This window comes from Saimiri boliviensis, chromosome 10, assembly GCF_048565385.1.
Source record: "Saimiri boliviensis isolate mSaiBol1 chromosome 10, mSaiBol1.pri, whole genome shotgun sequence".
In the NCBI taxonomy this organism is placed as follows: Eukaryota; Metazoa; Chordata; class Mammalia; order Primates; family Cebidae; genus Saimiri; species Saimiri boliviensis.
In genome coordinates, this window is record NC_133458.1 from 29,917,268 (window position 1) to 29,939,849 (window position 22,582).

At 38.1% G+C, this 22,582-nt stretch overlaps 1 protein-coding gene across 1 annotated transcript in view; it reads left to right on the forward strand.

Moving 5' to 3' along the window:
• The window catches only part of ZNF800 (zinc finger protein 800), a 66,534-nt gene extending 48,029 nt beyond the window's left edge, over positions 1–18,505 (forward strand). Inside the window, exon 6 of the mRNA XM_074379108.1 lies at positions 4,432–18,505. Within this exon, the coding sequence (XP_074235209.1) occupies positions 4,432–4,507 (76 nt within the window). The 3' untranslated portion in view covers positions 4,508–18,505. The remainder of the gene's footprint in view (positions 1–4,431) is intronic.
• The last annotated feature ends 4,077 nt before the right edge of the window (positions 18,506–22,582 follow it).

The window sequence follows — 22,582 nt, forward strand, 5'->3', positions numbered from 1 at the left end:
TTTTTTTTTTTTTTTTTTTTTTTTTTCCAGTTTGTAATTTATAGATTTCCTATTCATAGTGAGTTTTGTCATAATTAGTTCCTCAAAGACTAGCTCCTACTTGAACCTTCACCTCAAATCCTGGCATCGACAAGCTAGTTCCCCAGCCCCCGACCCCCCACCACCACAACCACAACCCCAAATATTGCCATCTGCTAGAAGATTGTTTTAATAATTGTACATATCCTCTGTGAGTGTGGGGTGCTTGACACAACCTGAAGTTGTGTTAGGCATAACTGTGGTTGACCTTGAACTCCAACATCTAGTCCCCACCTTCCTATAACTTCATCTCCAGTGATCATTTCTCCCCTTCAGACTAAGTCCTTGCTCCTGCAGTTCCAGACCTTGTCATCATTAGAATCTGCGTCTTCTCTACAGTCTTGTCTGTGGTGACCATGACCTCTCAGATCTCCTGCTCCAGGGAGTGGAGATGATGACAGGTCCCCCTGCCTTCCCAAAGCATTCACTGTTGGGTTTGCACTGAGGCCATGCTTCTCCAGCACTACTCCCAGTCAGTGATCGGGCACAGCATGGGGTGCTGGAGGTGGCACGTTCATGGAAGATGCGGGACTCCTGTGATGAGCAAGTTTGGCTTGGGAACACCTGAGCACTCTGGTTGAAACTTTCTGAGAACTGTGCTGCATGCACTCTGAGGCTCTTGGGCCCAGTTCGCCTCTCCTTTCACAGATGTCAGACCCGTATTATGACATGAAGTTTCCCTTGCCCTCTCCTGCTTCTTCCCCTTTATCCTTCACAGGAGTTACCTCAATAAAACTCGTGCACACTGTACCCTGTCTTGGTGTCTGCTTCTAAAAGGACCTGAACTAGCACATCATCCGGCATTCCATGCTCCAATCACCATCTTCCTAGCCTAGATTTCTTGCTCACTGACAGCTAATTCGTTTGCTTCATTTTTTCCACTGTTTATCAGCCCCTGTCTTGCATTCTCATCCTTGCTTAGCCTAGATTCTCTGGTCCATTATCATCATCATTCTCCTTGAAATACAGTGCTTTCAGCACTCTTGAACCTCAATTTCTATTTACTTTCCTGACAAAATCTCAATTCTGGATAAATCTTACCATCTGCCTTCCATTGGCCTTTCTGGGACAACTGAACATTTTGTTTGAGAAAAACACACAATTAAACCAACTAATTTTTACTTTCAATCCATTAACTCAGACCTCAAGTTGGTGCTGTTGCTCCTACCTTTTCTCAGTTCCTCACATCTGAAACTATTGTTCATACCTTTTCATCTCCTCAAAATGGTCTGATCTTTTCCTCCCTGTTTGCTTCACATTTCCCGAAGAAAACAGAATTTCCTCATCTTGTCACCACAAGTCCCTCCAACCCAGCTACCTTGGTAACCTTCCTTTCTGTGATAGGGAACTTCACAGGCAAGTCCCTCCTTTTATGCCCCAAATCCCAGCCCCTTTGCCTTTTCAAGGACTTCCTCCTTAGGTTTTCACTTTTCTCTCTTCTGCATCCTCAATCCCGTCTCCTCTCAATGGATTATTCCCTGTACATGTGCTCCAGTGTATTTCATTTTAACCACACCATTCCTCGTTCACATCTTCTCCATCTGTGAGCCATTTCTCAGCTCTCCTTTAGAACCAAACTTTTAAATGGAGTTGTCTATTCTTTCCTATAGGTATATTGTGACACCTGTCCTACCCGGTCTCTCTGCCACCATTCTTAACCACTCCAATACATTTTTGATAGAGTGGCAGCAATAACCTTTCTCACAAATTGAATTAAGCAAACTGTTGCTTTTAGGGTAAAATCGAAACCCCTTACCATGGCTCATATAGCCTTGCACAATTTGACCCTTACCTATCCTTCTACCCTAGTCTATGCTCCTCTCTTTACTGCCCACTCGAATGCAGCCACACTGATTCCTCCAATATGCCAAGATATTTTCTGCACCTCAGGGGCCTAGGAAATGATGTTCTGTCTATTTAAGCTGCTTTTCACAGCCACCCTCTCTCCCACAACAACCCTATCCTTTAGATAACTGATGAAATATAACATATTGAGAAAGACCTGCACGGAGCACTCTATTGAAAGTAGACCCTACCTTTCTCTCTTCCCGTTTGCTGTATCAGTCCTCTGTTTTCTTCATCACTCTAATCCTGTATCTCAACTTGTAATGTTATTTACTTGTTTATTTACCTTTTGGGGAGGTCTGTTTCTCATACTAGAAAGTATAAAGGAAGAGACCGTGTTTGGATGTCTAGATTCTTCAACATTGTATTCTCCACCTGTAGCACAATATTTGACACATATTAGGTACATAGTAAATATCTGTTGAAGGAATGAATGAACATATTTGGTATTTTTTCTGTTGAGGGTTCACTTTTTATTGATTTGTAAGAACTCTTTATATATTAAAACCACTAACTATTTGTTTGTTCTGTATGCTGCAGACAGTTTGTCCTTTGTCAAGTATCTATCAATTTAATCCATGATGTTTTTGATAAACAGAAATACTGCAGTTTTCATTTAGATAAATCTGTCTTCCATGATTTCTGCTTTTGGTGATATGTTTAAAAAGGTCTTCTCTTTCCCAATGTTATATAAATATCTCTGCTTTTTTATTTTAATTTTTTAGATTTGAATTTTTACTCCAAATGGAATTTATTTTTGATATAGGTGTGATTAAGGGTCTAAATATTTATTTAGTTGTTACATCATCATTTATTGAAAACTTCCTTTTCTACTGTTTTAAAAATTCCACATATATCAAATATTAAATTCTTACACACACTTGTAGTGGTTTCTGAATTTATTGTTTGTTTAATTTTTTTGTATTCTCTGTTCCTGAACCATGCTCTTTTAGTTATTGTCATTTTATCATTGGCTTTACTGTGTATTTAGCATCTTAATTAATGGGGTAAATGTTACTTTTTAAAAAAAAATATTTTTAGATATATTTGTGCATGTATCCTCCCAGGTAAGCTTTAGTTATGTTTTGATCATATTCCAGAAGAAATTATATTGCAATTTTGTTTAGAATTGCTTTAACAGTATAGACTAATTTGGGGAGAATTGCCAACTTTGTAATATTAAATTTCTCATTTATGAACTTGTCGTGTGTCAAGGTTACTGAAGACAATTCCCAAATGTTCTTTAGTAATTTTGTATGTCTTGCATATTTTTATTAATTGCATTATTAGACATTTCATTTATTTTATTGCATTTGAATGGGATCATTTTTCCATTATTTTTAATAACTGATTGCTCCTTCTGGGGTCTAGCTATTGATTTTTGTGTTGGTAGCTTTTCTGAAACCCTTCATTAATACTCCTAGTTGATTCTTTTCTAAGTAGCCAGTCATTTTAAATATAATTAATGATGATTTTTCTCTCTTCCTTTGTAGTACTTATGTCTTATGTGTTAAATAAGTGATGGTGATAACTTTGCCCTTATTCCTGAATTGTTAGGTATGCCATTAAATTTTACCAGCTTTTAAATATTAGCTCTTAGACTGAAATACAGGTCTTTATCAGGTTAAGGATGTGGTTTGCTGGTTCAAATATACTAAGCATTTTATTGAAAGTTGTTCAGTTATATTAACCATACTCTAGGCAACTAGAAATGATCATGTGGTTTTAATCTTCTGGCCTGCTATCACAATAAATAATGTTAATAGTTTCTCAATATTGGATTATTTGTGCATGAGATGTATCCTGTTTCATCATGGTGGTTCCCCTCCTTTTTTTGTATAACAATATTGAACTTAATTTCTTACATTTTATTTGGATTATTGCATTTACATTTATGAATAAGATTGGGTTGTAGTTTTACATTTTTGAATTCTACCTTTATCAGCTTCAAAAAAATGAATTTTCCATCTTGTTCTATGCTCTAGATTGGTACATAATATATGAATTGGCTATTCTTTGGGGTCTGGAGAAACTCAACCATAACACTGTTCAGAACTCAATCTCCTTAAGGGAGGATGAGTCGAAGACAATTCTCTGAAAACTTAAAAACTTTTCCTATAGTTTTAACTATCACTTCTTGAGTATCAATTTAAAGAATTGTATTTTTAAAGAAAATCATGCATTTTCATAGAATTTTAAAATTTGTTGTCTATATATAATTATAATTAAAAATATTTTTCTCTGTATCTCTGGTTATGGCTTCTTTCTCATTTCTAGTCTTTTTTGTTACTTTTTTCCTTTCTTTTATTAGACTTGCCAGTCTTTTTAAGGAACCAACACTTGAGTATTTCATCAATTCTATTTTTTCTATTTGATATAATATTAATATAACTTTTCATCTTTAGTCCATTCCTTATTTTTTATAAGTTTATTTTTTTGTTTTATGAATGTTTTGTACTAATTGATGACTTAGCTAATTTATTTTTATTTTTTCTTATTTAATAATAGGACACGTAAGACTATAACTTTACCTCTGGGCACAGCTTTGACTGCATCTCAAAGGTCTTGGTATGTAGTCTCTTAATTGTTGCCATTTAATAATAACAGATTATAATTGCTGCTTTTATTTTATTTTTAATGTATTATTTAGGATAGTTTTGTGATGTTTTTGTTATTGTTAATCCTGCTTTCTTTTTAATAAAGAATAAACTTATTAATATTTATGTCGCCACTTTAATAAAGAGCTGATTTTGTTTGGAAAAAGTGAAATTATCTGTGAAGTAGTCTCATCTGAAGTTGTATACAAGCACCGTGGAGAGTCCCTTGTTAGAAGATTCTACCAATAGCACCAGCTAGTGGCAGCTATAATAATCACTGACAGCAGGGACTTGGTACACCACTAATGGCAATAATTTACAGGAATTCTGCTTTTATGAAGTCCTATTTACCCATATAAAAGTCAAGAGAGAACTTTAAAAATGTTTATTGCACCAGAAATCCTCAAGTATGATAAAATTTAAAAGATCAAATGATAATTAGAGCAACTCATCAAAGTTTATGAAATTAGGAACGATTTGAATATTGTGAACATAGACTTTGTCTCAAAATTTTGGCATTAGAACAATTTTTCTTTTAGACTTGGCAAAAGTAGTTTGAAAGGTATTTGGTTTTTATAATTACAGAAGTAATTTATGTACATAAATAAAATAAAAGTTCCCTGTAACTTCATTACCCACAGAAAAGCATTGCTAAAATTCTATTGTATTTCCTTCTAAGATAGTTCCTGTAAATCTTTTTCTCTCTTTCTTTTTGTTGAATGGGGCTCATGCTCTTTTTGCTTATTTTTTCAATTATTATTTGTGATCATCTAACTGTGATGTTGAAAATGGAGATGATTGGTAACTCATTTATCTCAGTAACAGTAGCTCTAGGGCAGGGCTCTTCTTGCTGTGGTTTCTACTGTCTGAGCTGCTTGCTTTTCAAACTGGAGCCTTGAAAGCTCCCTGATATCCTTCCACTTATTCATTTGTTCTTTTAACTGGCCATAAGTATTTTATATCCTGTGTACTCAAGAACTCTGATATAGTGATTTTTTTTTTTAGTTGATTGATAGCATTTTCAGAATTCTACTGCTAAGAGATATACATACATGTGCAGGCATGTGTGCATACACACACACATACATAAGCACACACTACACGAGTCTGGGACATATAACTTACTTTTTTTTGTCTATTTCAGGATTCACAGGCCACATTCTTATATTAAAGGCTCCTGGGCAGGTGTGGTGGCTCACACCTGTAATCCCAGCACTTTGGAAGACAGAGGCAGACAGATCACTTGGGTCAGGAGTTTGAGACCAGCCTGGCCAACATGGTGAAGCCTCATTTTTACTAAAAATACAAGCAAAAAAAAAAAAAAAGCCGGGCATGGTGGTGCACACCTGTAATCTCAGTACTCGGGAGGCTGAGGCAGGAGAATCGCTAGAACCTGGGAGGCGGAGGTTGAAGTGAAGCAAGATGGTGCCATTGCATTCCACACTCCAGCCTGGGCAACAGAGTGAGATGCTATCAAAAAACAAAACAAAAGGCTCCTAGGAAAAAAAGTCTGCTTCAAAATATGTATTTCTTCAATCATTTTGTTATTGAATACTTTCTTCCAATAAGACCTGCTAATAATTTTTATACAGCTTTGGAAAACAGTGAATTGTTTATTGGTTTAGCAACATAGTCATGGGTCTTTAGCTTTGTTACACATATAAGTGTCAATTAAATTAGCATTAATAGTCAACTCTCAATTGATTTATCATATGGAGAAAGTTTACTTTTTCTTTTTTTTTGACATGGAGTTTCACTCTTGTCACCCAGGCTGGAGTGCAATGGGACTGTCTCAGCTCACTGCAACCTCCGCCTCTTGAATTCAGGTGATTCTCCCATCTCAGCCTTCTGGGTAGCTGGGATTATAGACACACACCACCGGTGCCAGCTAATTTTTGTATTTTTAGTAGAGACAGAGTTTGACCATGTTGGCCAGGCTGGTCTCAAACTCCTGACCTCAGGTGATCTACCCACCTTGGCCTCTCAAAGTGTTGGGATTACAGGCATGAGCCACCGCACCCAGCCAGAGAAAGTTTACTTTTTGATGCTTCTTGTTGCTTACTGATTAGTTGGTCTGGCTGTGCTGTAGGATGTGGTCTCAGGATTGCAGTCAGACAGGCAAGACAGGCCCTACTTTAGGCCCATGCTTTACAGGGCTTCCCCTGGCTCTCCTTTGGGCACCTGCTCTGCCAGGGTAAAGCATCTGTGCAGGCAAGGGCATATGTCCACTTAGAACCTAAGCTCTCTTCTTTAGGATACATTCTGGGCTCCTTGGGCCCAGAACTCTCAATCCAAGACCCACCTTCAGGTTCATCCTATTGTGCCACCAGTTGAGCACACCTAGGACCAAAGGGAGGCCAAAGGATGGCCATTTGCTGAGGTGTGGATGTAGCCTGGTTCTTCAGGCTAAAGAACCACACACAAGCATGTGAGGCCCTTTGGTGAGATGCAGTAGGGGTATGGAATAGGGACTTATACTTACCAGGCCACCATGTTCTAGCATGGGACTCCAAGGAATCTAAAAATTCTTAATTTGAATGTAAACTTCTAGGAAATTTCATAGGTATATTTGTCAGCATAGAACAATAGAACACATTTTATTTGACAATTCATTCACTTTGTAACTTTGAAAATATTTGGGGCTGGGTGCAGTGGCTCATGCCTGTAGTCCCAGCTACTGAAGTGGCTGAGGCAGGAGGACTGCTTGAACCCACAAGGTGGAAGCTGCAGTGAGCTATGATGGAGTCCCTGCCAGAAAGAAAAAGGGGAAGGAAGGGAGGGAGGCAAGGAGAGAGGGAGGCAAGGAAAGAAAATAAAAGAAAGAAGAAAATTTTTGGACATACGATATATAAGCTTCCATTTTACTCTGCAAATATTAGGGGTGAGATTGGTGCTTAGAGGCTCCAAGCAAAAGTTGCAATCACAATGGCACTGGGAAGTCTTGGGGCCTGAGAGGAAAGTGACTGCAGGGTGCAACCTGAGAGAGAACCCTGGGTGTCAGTCATAACACTCAGCCTGATGGAGCCCTAAAGCTTGGCATGAAGCACCAGAGCCTTCAGTCTTTGAATAGACCATACACTGAACAATGAGTACCTCAGCAGGGACCTGTGACCACAGTGGACTGAAGACTAGAGACTCCTACCCCAAGTCCTAGGCACTACAGAAGCCTCTGGAATTCCGTGCTCTAGCAGACCTGCCAAAACATGGCTGATTGTGATTATTTTCCCACAGTAGCGAGTGAGAAATTCAGAAATCAAATTGAATTTTATTTAGAAAATTAATAGCATATCTGTTACACCCAAGTGTAATGGTATGAGAGTCACACTAGCTATATTGTAATAAGCACAGAATAGTAGAAAACAAAGCACAGCATGCCTTGGAAGAGTGAAACACAGGAACCTCTCTTGGTCTGGAAGTTTAGGGAAAGTTCTGGAAAGGGCGACATTTATCTAAGAGGTGGAAAATGAGCGGAGTTTTCAGGGACAGTGTTCACGGTAAGAAAAGAAGAAGAGCATAGCAAACAGGAGAGAAGACCATATGGGGAGGTTGGAGGTGGGAGATAATAGGATGAATTAGAACTGAATGGAGGCCTGCAGGGTTTGGGAGTTGAAAGCACGACAGAGAGTGGATGGATGAGACAAAGAGGAATGACACAATGATGCTTTCTCTCATCATGGTGCACTGTAACCACATCATGAACTTCTCCAGGAAAATAACCAGACCACGGCTTTTACCTTCAATGAATTCATGGTCTAGTGATTCTAATAAGAAAATAAAGAGGTAAGTGCTGCACTAAACATCTACTCACGGTTATCTGAGAGCATGGAAAAAAGAGCACTGAAATATTGCTGAGTGAATCAGAAAAGGATTTTCAAGAACTTGAGTGCCTGAGTTGAGCCTGGAAATTGAGTGGGAATTTTCCTGGACACAAATGGGTTGTGAAGGAAAGAGAATGGGAAAGGGAAGAGCAACAGAGCAACAGCAAAGTCTTGGGGGATAGAAAAATGCAGTGTGGATGGAGGCTGGGGTGCATGTCTTGCTAAAGAGCTTGGATGTTTTCATCTCTTTAAAGACTATGAGAAAGATCATTCCAAGAACAATGTGGAGGATGAGTTTGAGAGATCTGAAACCAGTGCAGGGAGACATGGTAAAATGTATTGCCATTATATAGGTGAGAGTTGGGGTCACTGAATGAGAGAACTGGTGTGGAGGTGGTGCTGGGGAGAAGATGGTCTCAAGAGATGTTTCACAAATGGAAGAAACCAACTGGCTTCCCCCAAATCTTAGTGCCTCATCAGCTTGGCTTCATACAACCGGTAGGTTAATAATGGGCCAATCTGTAAGAGAAATTTGATGATCCCATTCACAGTAACCTATCAATGATAACAGTTCAATGCACTTCTCAGAGGATATTTAATTTAAAACAGTATTTCTGGAATGGGCAAAGAGTGTGTTGAATGATGGAATTTCAGATGCTTTGGGGTTTGATAGGGAGGTAATTACTGGGTACAGGAAAGGCAGGAAGAAGAGACACTCTTCCCTTAAATCAGTGTTTCTCGACTAGGGGCAATTTAGTCCCCCAGTGGACATTTGGCAGTCTGAAGGCACTTCTGGCTGCCATAAACTTGGAATGGATGTTCTAGAGGTCATTGTCCCTTCAATGCATAGGACAGCCCCCTCACAGCAAATAATTATCTAGCCCAATATGGCAATAGTACTAAGGTTGAGAAACCCTGCCATAAATCATAGTTTGAGTGGCTCTGTATGAAAACTTCCCCTGTATCTGAGTAATGTAATTATTAGGTTAAACAATCGTAACTTGTGGGACAAAATCAGAAAGTAACTTCTATTCTGGTCTTCAACTGTTCCTTTAAAATGATTCTATGCGATTTGTTCTTGACCTGTTATTTGATGAAAACTTCAGCAGACCTCATGAATTTTCTGGTCACTGTTATACAACGAAAAAAAGTCCTGTATTCACTTGAAACCATAGAGTACATTCTCAATTCAGTAATTAGCATGTCTATTCTCTTATAATAATAAATTTGATTTAAAGTGGAGCCTCTCCCTTCCCCTGGTGTGGGGAAGGCTGCACTTTTCACTGGCAGGCTTCTCCCTTCCCAGGCCCAGCGCTCTGACTCCTCCCCAGCTTGCCAAGGCTCTGGGTTTGGAGCACGGGGTGGGAGGTGGGGAAGGGCACCAGGAAAGTTATTCATAGACTGATAGTGTAGTGAGTTAGTGTGGAACTCTCTGCCTGGCAGGTATTTAACGATGATTTTATCCTCATGGATGTTCGGGGGGGACTTTATCACCTAGCGTTCCCTTTTGTGAATGATACACTTTCTCCTAGCTTGGGGCTTCTTGAAAAACCATCTGTGGTAAAGAACCAAGGTTTTTTGTTTTTGTTTTAATTTCCATTCTGCCGTGGATTGATACTTTTGAAAACACACAGTAAAAATGAATGACTGCAAAGATAAAATAAGAAAAAAAGTCTTACAAAATAGAAGCCCACATTTTAAATCATCACACTGAATAGACATAAAATTACTGTCAAGCTGCTATAAAATTTTCTAAAAGCATACTTTCAAGGGCTGCGGGCAGTGGCTCATGCCTGTAATTCCAGCACTTTGAGAGGCCGAAGGAAACAGATCACTTGAGCTCAGGAATTTGAGACCAACCTGGCCAACATGGGAAAACCCCATCTTTACTAAAAATACAAAAATTAGCCAGGTGTAGTGGCCTGTGACTGTGGTCCCAGCTACTCAGGAGGCTGAGGTGGGAGGATCACTTGATCCCTGGAGGTGGAGGTTGGAGTGAGCCGAGATCGCACTACTGCCCTACAGTCTGGGCGACAGAGTGAGACCCTGTCTCAATAACAATAAAGCAAAGCTTACTTTCGATTTCTGTACTATTCCCACCATACTGGTTAATACATCGGTAACAGTCAATGGACCAGCCTTGATCTTCAGGTACCACATGAAGAGCACAGATCTAGCTTGTTGCTCCTTCCCTTCTTCCCTAGTCCCTGGAAAATGGTGGTATTTGGCTTATCTCCTCTGAGGCTTGTCTGCTCTCACAGCAACTGAATCAGTCTCTCTTTCTCTCTCTCTCTCTCTCTCTCTCTCTCTCTCTCTCTCTCTCTCTCTCTTTCTCTCTCATTGTCCACTTGTGGTCCATGGCATCTTTGCCCTGATGTGGTCTTGGAGCACAGGTTGCCCAATGAGACTTCCTCCCCTGGCTCACTGCCCAGCTGCTAGCCAGTGGGTGCTCCTCAGATGTGCTTGGACAGAACAACTGCTCCATGCAGAGATGTCCATGTCTAATCCCCAGAACCAATGAACACATGTTGCTTTACATCACAAAAAAAGACTCTGAGGGAGGCATGTGATTAAGGATCTTAAAACATGGAGATGGTCTTAGCTTATCCAGGTGGTCCCAAATGTAATTATGTTTCCTCTAAGTAAAAGAGGAGGTAGGAGAAGTAGAGAAGATGTGATGACAGAAGCAGAGGCTGAAGGGAGACACCAAGGAATGCTGGTGGTCTCAGAAGCTGAGAAAGGGAAGGGAGATGATTCTCCACTACAGACCCCAGAAGCAACACGCCCCTGCTAACACCTTGATCTTATCTACAGAGACTTCTGACTTCCAGAACTTTAAGATGCCCAAAATGTGACTCCAGCCTGGGTGACAGAGAAAGACCCAATCTCAAAAATATATATAGAAAAGAAAGCCACTAAAATTGTGGTAATTTGTTGTAGCAGTAGTGGAAAACTAACACAGGCAGGGCTAAGACCAAAGTTCACTCTGGGCCCAGAATTGAAGGAAAGCATAATTTCATCCAAGTGGTCCTTTAAAGTCCCTCTGCTTTGACCTGTCATAGGTTAGATTTCAGTTTTATTTCTGAAGTGCATGGTGTTTAGAACCTTGGTATAACTTTCTCTTAAGCAGCTTCTTAGCTCCCTGTGGAAAAAAAATAAAGCCTCGAGTTTACCTGCCAGGCCTTAATGAGCAGTTTACCAATGTTGAACTGAATGAAAAAGCTTTCTGAAATTATAAGCCTTAAATCTGCAGTTTTACTTATAAGTCTTTATTTTACTGATACAGAATATCTGTGCCTATTTTGGGAATACATGTGATATTTGCATACATGTATACAAGTAATGATCAAAGCAGGGTAACTGGAATATCAATCACCTCAAGCATTTATCTTTTCTTTTTGTGGGGAGCATTTTAATTCTTCTCTTCTAGCTGTTTTGAATTATACAATATGTTATTATTAACTATAGTCACCCTACTATATTATCAAATACTAGACATTACTCCTTCTATCTAACTGTATTTTTGTACCTGTTAACCAACCTCACTTCATTGCCCCACTTTTCATACCCTCTCCAGCCTCTGGTAACCACCAGTCAACTCTCTCTCTCTCCATGAGATGTACTTTTTTTTTTTCAGCTCCCACTTATGAGTGAGAACACGCAATATTTATCTTTCTGTGCCTGGATTATTCCACTTAACATAATGACCCTCAGTTCCATCTATACTACTATAAATGATAAGATTTCATTCTTCTTATGGCCAAATAATATTCCATTGTGTATATATAGCACGTTTTCTTTATCTGTTTATCTGTCGTTGGACACTTAGGTTGATTTTATATCTTGGCTATTGCGAATAGTGCTGTGGTAAACTTGAGAGTGCAGATATCTCTTCAATATTTTGACTTGCTTTCTTTTAGATATCTACCCAGCAGTGAGATTGCTGGATGATATGGTGGTTCTGTTTTTAGTCTTTTGAGAAACTTCCATAGTTTCCTATAGTGGCTGTACTAATTTACATTCCCACCAACAGTGTGTGAGACTTCCTCTTTCTCTGCATCTTCACAAGCATCTGTTATTTTTTGTCTTTTTGATAAGCCATTGTAACTTGAATGAGATGGTATTTCATTGTGGTTTTAATTTGCATTTCTCTGGTGATTAGTGGTGTTGAGCACTTTTTCATATATCTGTTGGCAATTTTTATGTCTTCTTTTGAGAAATGCTTATTCAGATATTTTGCCCATTTTCATATTATTTATTTGTTTTTATTTTATTTTTTATTTTTTTGAGACAGTGTCTCAGTCTGTCACCAGGCTGCAGTGCAGTGGCATGATCTCAGCTCACTGAAACCTCCACCTCCCGAGTTCAAAGAATTATCATGTCTTGGCCTCTTGAGTAGCTGGGATTGCAGGCATGCACCACCATACCTGGCTAATTTTTTTGTGTTTTTAGTAGAGTTGGGTCTTGCCATGTTGGCCAGGCTGGTCTAGAACTTCTGCCTTTTGCCCATTTTTAAATCAGATTATTTGTTTTTAGTTAGTTGTTGTCATCGCTTTTGTATTCTGGCTATTAGTCTCTTGTCTGATGAAATATTTTCTCTCATTCCATAGATTGTGCCTTTATTTTGTTGATTGTTTCCTCTGCTGTGTAGAAGTTTTTTAGATTGATACAATCCCATTTGTCTGTTTTAGCTTTTGTTGCCTGTGCCTTTAAGATCTTATCCAAAAAGTCTTTGTTCTGATCAATTTCCTGAAGCATTTCCCTTATGCTGCTTTCCAGTAGTTTTTAAATTTCATTATCTGAGATAGATTTAGGTCTTTAATACATTTTGATTTGATTTTTTTTTTTTTTTGGGTATGGTGAGAGATAAGGATCTAGCTTCATTCTCCTGCATATGGTTACTGTGGTTTGTCAGCACTGTTCATTAAAGAGACTGTCCTTTCTTCAGCACATGTTCTTGGCATTTTGTGGAAAATGAGTGGGCTGTAAATGTGTGGATTTATTTTCAGGTTGTCTATTCTGTTCTATTGGTCTATGTGTCTATTTTTATGTCAGTATCATACTTTTTTGTTTACTATGGGTTTGTAGTATATTTGAAGTCAGGTAGTATGATGACTTCAGTTTTATTCTTATTGCTCAGGATTGCTTTGGCTATTCAGGGTCTTTTGTGGTTTCATATGAATTTTAGGACTGTTTTTGCTATTTCTGTGAAGAATGTCATTGGTATTTTGATAGGGATTGTATTGAACTGGAGATAACTTTGGGTAGTATGGATATTTTAACAATGTTAATTCTTCTAATCTATGAGAATGGGATATTCTAAGTCATCCTTTAACACTATTAATTGTTTCTAACTAAAAGGGATATGCAGTTATCAATTCCACTTTTTTGATGGTTTTAATTATTTTCTATAACACTTTTAAAATCCAAATATTGTGAAGTGCGTTGTAGAAATTAGATTTGATGCAAATAATATCATTCATCCCTCTTTGTAGGTTTTTGTTTACAGTGTTAGCAGAAATCTGAAAATGATGTATACAAACTCAAGATTTTTAGGATAAAGCAACACTTAAAGGAAAATATGGTTTGCTATTGTTTTACTCAACAGATTCTCACTACTCCATGATATATGACGCTTTATCATTTTGCATAATACATCAAATACAATGGCCTAATGGTCTGGAACTTCTGCTTTTTGCCCATTTTAAAATCAGATTATTTGTTTTTAGTCAGTTGTTACCTTTCCTTATATATTCTGGCTATTAGTCTCTTGACTGATGAAATATTCTCTCTCATTATGTAGGTTTTGTCTTCATTTTGTTGTTTCCTCTGCTGTGTAGAAGTTTTGTAGATTGATATAATCCCATTTATCTATTTTAGCTTCAGATGTTCTTCTGAAAGCACTTCAGCTATTATATGATTCCATTATTTTCAAGTCAGTAGAAGTTCTGTATTTAAAAGGGTAGGCTGAGGTTCAGAAAGAAAGAGCAGTGAGGGCAAGACTTAAAGTTCACAGTTCTTGGAAATGTTCCTATTCATACTTCTTAATATAGCCATTTGCTCACTATTTAAAATGTAAGATAGCATATTAAATTCAATAGAATGTCAGAAGTTATTTCTCTAAATTAATTGCCCAGGAAATATTTTTACATAATTCGATGATCATCCTCTTGCATATAACTTTTTCGAGTAGTTGCCCACATCAGCACCATATCATAAGCAGAAAATCAAAGGAACCAAATGAGAAACTAGAAATATGTTACTTGAGAAAATCCATTTTGAAAAGACCGGTTTCCTGGCTGAAGCAAATGCTTTAGGATAATCACATTTTTAAAAAATGTTACACTTTCTTTCTTTATTTTTTTTTCTTTTAGACCTCTGCATTCTCATGTAAGTTGATAAAGATGACAAAGGAACTAAAAAGAGGAGAAATGATTTGCTTTTGAGCTGTCATTATTTCGGAGTCCCTATGCAAATAACTCAGTTTATTTTGATTGAATGAGTTAATAGAAATGAATGCAGAGAATTGAAGTACAAATTGAAAAAGAGTGTGACTTAATAGGATAAGCAGGGCATTGGGACATGGATCTGATGTTTAAACATTTTTGGTCACAGACACTATCTTTCGATGCTGACTTCTAGGTTACGAATAAAGTGGAATCCATGTAACTCATGTAACTCAGCGCTTTTGGAAAACGGAGGAAATAAGCCCTGATGTTAATTCTTGCTGAAATCAGGGTGTTCCTTACCATAGCTTTCTTTCTTTTTTTTTTTTTTTTTTCAGATGAAGTTTTGCTCTTGTTGCCCAGGCTGGAGGGCTAGAGTAGAGTGGTGCGATCTCAGCTCACTGCAACCTCCACTTTCTGGATTCAAGTGATTCTCCTGCCTCAGCCTCCCAAGTAGCTGGTATTACAGGCGCCTGCCATCATGCCCAGCTAATTTTTGTACTTTTAGTAGAGACAGGGTTTCACCATGTTGGCTAGGCTGGTCTCAAACTCCTGACCTCGTGATTTGCCTGCTTCACCCTCCCAAAGTGCTGGGATTATGGGCGTGAGTCGTCCTGCCCATAGTTTTCCATTTTTAGATGAATTGTTTTTATTTGATTTTGATTTTGATTTTTTTGAGATGGAGTCTTGCTCTGTCATCAGGCTGGAGTGCAATGGCATGATCTTAGCTCACTGCAACCTCTGCCTCCCGGGTTCAAGCAATTCTTCTGCCTCAGCCTTGTGAGTAGCTGGGACTACAAGTGCACGCCACCATGCCCAGCTAATTTTTGTGTTTTTAGTAGAGACAGGGTTTCACTATATTGTCCCAGATGATCTCCATCTCTTGACCTCGTGATCCGCCTACCTCATCCTCCCAAAGTACTGGGATGTTTTTTATTTTTACATTTAAGATTCCTAACACTGTTGGCAGTGGGGATTCTTTCTTCTCAGTGCTACTACTAGAGAGAATCAAGTCTCTAACAAGATATTTAAAACTTAAAAAAGGAGGTAGCATTATCCTAAATTCTATCCTGTCTGGAAGAAAAATCAGGTTGTTCAGAAGGTAGCCAGCTTCCTCACAGCTCAGGCACAGGCCTGAACTGGCCGATGTAATCTTAAGTCTCCATAAAGATTTTTTGGTAAAGACAACAAATCCACGGATTGAGAAAGAAGTCTTCAGAAATGATACACTATGGTTCAGCACTGAAAAGTTCCTATGTAGAAGGAAAGGCTCAGAAACAGAGCAACGGGACATACATTTGATACCAGTGAATCGGATATTCATTGTTGGAAGAACAACTTCAATGCTGTATTTCAAAACCAAGTTCTTTAAGGTACCTAAGAAAGGAAGTCTCTACAAGTAAAGGAAGGTGTGGTATGTTTCATTCCTGAGATACGGGCAAAAGGATGACCTATTGTAGCCCAACTAAAACCTCTGAAAGCAGAAGAACTTGCCGCATCTCTCAGAATAGGTAATAGAATTTTAAAGCAAAGAGAGAAGCAGGTGGGACCAATCCACGCCTGGTGCAACTCTGCCGTAAGGCATCAAACATGAATTTATTGCAAAATTCCTGCTCACCTTTGACTAGACGCTCCTTAACTTCAAGTGACATGTGATTTCATGGAGGAAGAAAATTAAACCATGAGTTTAGTCAAAGTGGCAATGCTCGCAAAATCTAAGTGTTCTTTGATGTGTCTTGAAATTATAATGTCAATGCAAAGGTGCGAGACAGGATCAAGATCAGGTGAGCACAGATTACTGGACACCTCTCTCTAAGTATAAAAGCAATTGTTTTAGTAAGTATAAAATAAAAATTCCAAGACAAGAAAGCAGTGCTATTTACTGCTTAGTAGTACATAAATGAGTGGCACCTTAGATTCCATAACTTGTCCTGGAATCCAATGTCTACCACAGGCCCATCATCCTGAGGGAGTTCAGTAAGAAGTTATTGATTGGCTGGCAGAATGAATGGTGCAGGACACCTGGAACTGGATGCTTTTTACGTGGGCACTCGGGAAGTTTGCAAAGAACACCTAGGTTTTACTAGCATTGCCACTTTGACTAAACTCATAGATTAATTTTTCTCCCTCAAATTAGGTGGGTTATCTCTGGCTGTGTGGATTCCTACTACGCTTGAAATGTACTACTGTTATTCCACATACTAAACAAAGAGAACATGTGTGTCTCATTGGAAAAGATCTTAGTTATGTAGACAAGAGGAGGGACAGTAGCTCTAGATGTGAATTCTTTTCTGTCTTACACCAGCTTTAAACTGGGGTATAGCAGAGACACTAAGACCACAGACTTTGGAGGAGTCAGGCAGGGACTGGTGGTACCACTGACTTGACAAGTGGCTTTCATGAAGTTATTATTTAAGTCTCAGTAGCTTCCTCTGTGAAAGGATAATAATAAAGGAGCTCTCATATAATGGGGGTGTTTGCTGAGCACAGTATCTGGCACATAGTAAGTGTCCAATGAATGTTGTAATGATTATTAAAATAAAGATAGAAGGAATCAGTTTTCCCTCTCTAAATTATGGGAGAAGAAAATAGATGAAAAGTTATGTGAATGAATTTTAGCCACCAAACTGATTAAAATTATAAAAGCTGGGCGTGAAAAGTGGCACAATTACTTTGGAAAAAATTCTGGCAGGTTCTTATAAAATTAAACACATGTCTATCTGATGACTCAGAAATTGCGGCCAGGCATGGTGGCTCATACCTGCAATCATAATCCGAGCACTTTGGGAGGCTGAGGCAGGCAGACCACCTGAGGTTAAGAGTTCAAGACCAGCCTGGCTAGCATGGCAAAGCCCCATCTCTACTAAAAATACAAAAATTAGCTGGCAATAGTGGTGCATGTCTGTAGTCCTAGCTACTTGGGAGGCTGAGGCAGCAAAATCTCTTGAACCCTGGAGGTGGAGGATGCAGTGAGCTGAGATTGTGCCACTGCACTCCAGCCTGGGCAACAGAGTGAGACTCCATCTCAAAAAAAAAAAAAAAAAAAAAAAGAGGGCTGGGTGTGGTGGCTCACACCTGTTATCCCAGCGCTTTGGGAGGCTGAAACAGGTGGATCACGAGGTCAGAAGTTCAAGACCAGCTTGGCCAAGATAGTGAAACCCTGTCTCTACTAAAGATGCAAAAATTAGCTGGGCACGGTGGCAGGCACTTGTAATCCCAGTTACTTGGGAGGCTTAGGCAGAAGAATTGCTTGAACCCAGGTGGCAGAGGTTGCAGTGAGCCGAGAGCGCACCAATGCAATCCAGTCTGGGTGATAGAGTGAGACTCCATCAAACAAAAAAAGAAAGAAAGAAAGAAAGAAAGAAAGAAAGAAATTGTATTGCTAAGTATTTATCTAAGGGAAACAAATGCATATGTCCACCAAAAACTTGTGCAAGTGTATTCATATCTGCTTTATTCCTGGTAGCTGAATACTGGCAACATCTGAGGTGTTTTCAAGAGGAGAATGGACCAACTGTGGTATATCCATATAATTGAATACTACTCAGCAATAAAAAGAATGAACTTCTGGCACTCCAAAAAATGTGAATCAATCTCAAAATACCATGCTGAGTAAAGGAAGCTTTACACAAAAAAGTATAAAATGCATGATTTTATTTTAATAGTTTTATAATGGGAAAAATTGATCTATGGTAAAAAAAAAATGAGAACAGTAGTTATAGCTGGTGTGGGGGGTAGGGATTGACTGGAGAGGGACCGGAAGGAAATTTCTAGAATTATTATAATGTTCTAAACATTGATAGAGATTTGGATTAGATAGGTGAGTGCATTTGTCAAAACATAATGAATGACTTAAAATGTGTGCATTTCACTGTATGTAAGTTTAATCTCAAAGAGAGGAAAGAGCTGTAGACAAATATTGAACTCTAGCTGATGATATGCATGCTGATGTGTTCAGGAGTGACAGATACTAATGTCTGCAACCTACTTTGCAATGCATCAGAAAGATGAATAGAAGGATGAAGATGGATGGTAAATATGTTATAAAGAAAACATAGTAAAGTGTAAGGTGTAGAGGGATAGATGGATAAATATAAAGCAAATGTAGTAAAATGTTAACTGTTAGGTTTAGGTGGGAGAATTCTGGTGTGCACAGTACAGTTCTTCCCATTTTTCTGTATATTCGAAAACTTCTGTAGTAGAAAGATGGGGAAATATGGCATATTTGTACTTACCTAGTGATGTGTTCCTCTTTCTAAAGTTGAGAGGCCAATGCATGCAACTCCTGGTTAGACCTGTTCCTCCTCCGTTTTCCTTCCTCTCACACAGTTCTACTCTATTTCCAGTTCTTTGTTTGTGGGGTTTGATTTCTAGTTACTTCCTACACATTAGGCAGAACTTGAATATTCTGACTGTCTTGGCCTCTCTGTTGCTCAGCTGTTATCAATGACAGTTTCTTAGGGCACTCAAATTCCTGTCCTCACCTATTCTCACCTGTGTTTCCTCAAGTCTTCTGAATTCTCTCAGGGGGATGGTTCTGCCTCCACAGCTCATAAACGCCACCATAAGATGGCGCATGGAGGGAGGAACGAGATACTCGCCTGAAGGCTGGTCTAGCCAGTGCTGCTTCCTCGTGGATGTATGTGTGTGCTTGATGGTGCTGTATGTGCTGGCATCTCTGGGTGCTTTTTTTTTTTTTTCTTTTTTTTAACTCTGGGAATTGGAATATTTATCCCACAGGAGATAAGGGCTGTTATATTAACTTTCTATAGTGTCAAGGACATTGACTCAGAAGTCAGGAGACCTGCTTCCTTGCCCTGCTCTTCCACTAACTCTAGTTATAAAACCCTGGATGAATCATTTGCACTCTAGGCCTTGGCCCCTAAATCCAGAAAATGAGAGATTGGAGTAGAAACTGTGTAAGGACTGTTCTAATCTTAAAAATCTGAGGCCAGGTGTTTAGATCAGTTCAGGGTTCAAATCCTGTTTTGTTGCTTTTTAATTATGTGGTCTTAGCAAAATTATTTATATTTTTTGAACACCTAGTTTTTTAAATCTGCAAAATAGAAATAGTGCTAACAATGTAATATTTATGTCTTAGGGTTTTCTAATGGATTAAAAGAAACAAAGCATGTAAAAACCTCAGCGCAGGTTCTGGTGCACAGTGAGTATGTTCCCAATGCTAGCTGCTGCCACTGTCACTACTATTGCTGCTGCTTCTGCTATGGCTACTCCTACCGTGAGAATAAACTGGAAAGACTATCGTGAGTATATTTAGCTGTACAAATTCTCCAAGGGCTTCATGTTTCTTTCTCTCTCTTGGATAGACCTTCATTGTTATTCTTTTTCCATTTATATAATGTGAACTTAAATATTTTCTCTCTGATTTAGAATTGCTTAGATGTATTTTCAGTAACTTTAGGGAGTGTGCTTTTAAAAAAATATTGACTTTTCAGGTGGGATATCATATTAAAAATAAGAATCCATTTTAATTCAACATTCTTTTTATGATCTTTCATCTTCTAAAGGCAACAATTTTCATATTCTTTGTTCTGCAAATCGTAAGGACTAAACTGAAAAATCAATTCTTCATAAGAAAGGAGAAAAGAACAGTTATTAAGAAGTAAAGAATAGTCTGAGGATGGTGTGAGCAGGAGATCAATGGAACCATCGGAGAGGTCGTTAGTTCTTTACTAAAAACTAAACCATCACCTCAGGCTGTTGATGATGTATGTCTAATTCCATTGGAGTCAATCTATTGACATACAGGCAAATACCTGTCAGCTGCAGCTCTCAGAATCTCCGCCTTTTTCCTTTCACTCTTAAAAAAAAAAAAACAAAAAGTCACAACAACTCAGAATATTAATCCAGTTAGGTGAATGCAATATTTAAAAAATAATTTTAGCATAAGACACAGGGTGCTTTTTAGAGATCTAATATCCTCTGCTAATTAGAAGCATTAAACAGAACTTTTAGCAGCCAGAGAGTACAAATGTTAACCCCAAAGTTGAATTATATTTATAATGTAAATAATAATACATTATTTCTGAATGCTAGGAATCTAGAATCATGATTACACATAAGATAGGGGTATTTGATCAGAAATCCATGATATGTATGTATATGTGTGTGTGTGTGTATATAATATATAATATATATAATATATATTATACATTACATATTATAATATATACAACATATTATATGTATTATGATATATATAATATATATTTAATACTTATATACACACACACATATACATACATATCACAGACTTCTGATCAAATACTCCTATCTTATGTGTAATCATGATTCTAGATTCCTAGTATTCTGAAATCATATATTATTATTTATGTTATAAATATAATTCAACTTTGGGGTTACCATTTGTACTCTCTGGCTGCTAAAAGTTCTGTTTAATGCTTCTAATTAGCAGAGGATATTAGATCAGCAGAGGATATTAGATCTCTAAAAAACACCCTGTGTCTTATGCTAAAATTATATATATATAAAACAAAGGTTTTATATATATAATATATATATTATACATAATATATATATTATACATTATATATTATATATATATACATATATATAAAACCTTTGTCTTGAAGCATCTTGCTATCTCTTTGAGGGTCTTGTGGGAAATATGGGCACAGAGGACAGACCTGCAAATGTACACTCATTAGCACTGTGGCTCCAAATTCTAATGTAAAACCTTAGAGTTGAGGAATCCTTTGCTGCTACAAGAAACATCTGTGAAGTATGTACTAAGGCAGGCAGAAAGACCACTCTCGTAGTTCATTTAAAAATCTCAGGTATCACTACTACTGGCAAGGAAAGGCCAGTTTAAAGCAAACTAGCCCCTGGGCTCCTACCTAGGTCTTCTCAGGCTGGCACAGAAGTTTCTTGCCTGGGAAAGAGTTTGTGTTTCAACTTGGGAGATAGCCAGACCCTGAGGAGATCCCACTGGGTAGAAAGAAAGCATGGGGAGGAGGAGTAGGTGAAGATGGCACCCAGGAACTTAGCAGCTGCAGCCAGGCTGCTGAATCCTTAGTTCCATGCCCCAGTGGATAGAGAATGGTTGCAGCATCTATTGTGAGGTGACTGACACAGGTGTAAGTTATATTCTCAGTTGCTCCATCTGTACAGTGAGAATAATAATGGTAATTGTTGCATAGGGTTGCAAGAATTAAATGAACTAATTTATATGTTTATTACTATCTCCTTGCATAATTATATCTTCAATAAATGTTAGCAATTATTATTATGAACAATCTCACAGAGCATGTCAGTGCTAGATTATATGAAAGAATAAAGGTGATATGGAAGGTGCTGAATTTTGTCAAAGCCACTGCTTTCGTAGAGCAAGAAGTTAAACTCATTTTCAGAAAGACTCTAAATTTTGTAGTTGTTAAGGTTAAATATAGTTGTTAATATTAAATGTTGCCTGTGACAGGAAACATTTCATGTTTTATTCTTCAAGTTAAACAGTACATACTATAAACTCCACACTTTATCCAAATCACCATCACTTTTGGAAAAGTACATTCAATGGAGAAGTTTGTCCTTCCACCATTAAGATCTCCAAGGTTTTGAGCCCCAGAACTGTTGTGGTAAATGTGCCCTCTCTTGCATGCGGGACACTTCCTCACTACCACATTGGGCATGTGGCTGGGAAAAGATTCTCTGTTGTCCATTACAGCTCAGGAATGTAACTGATTACTAATCCTTTTTATTCCAATTTCCTAAATAACCATGTTGTTTCTAAAATTTTTTTTTAACCACTAGTTACTTT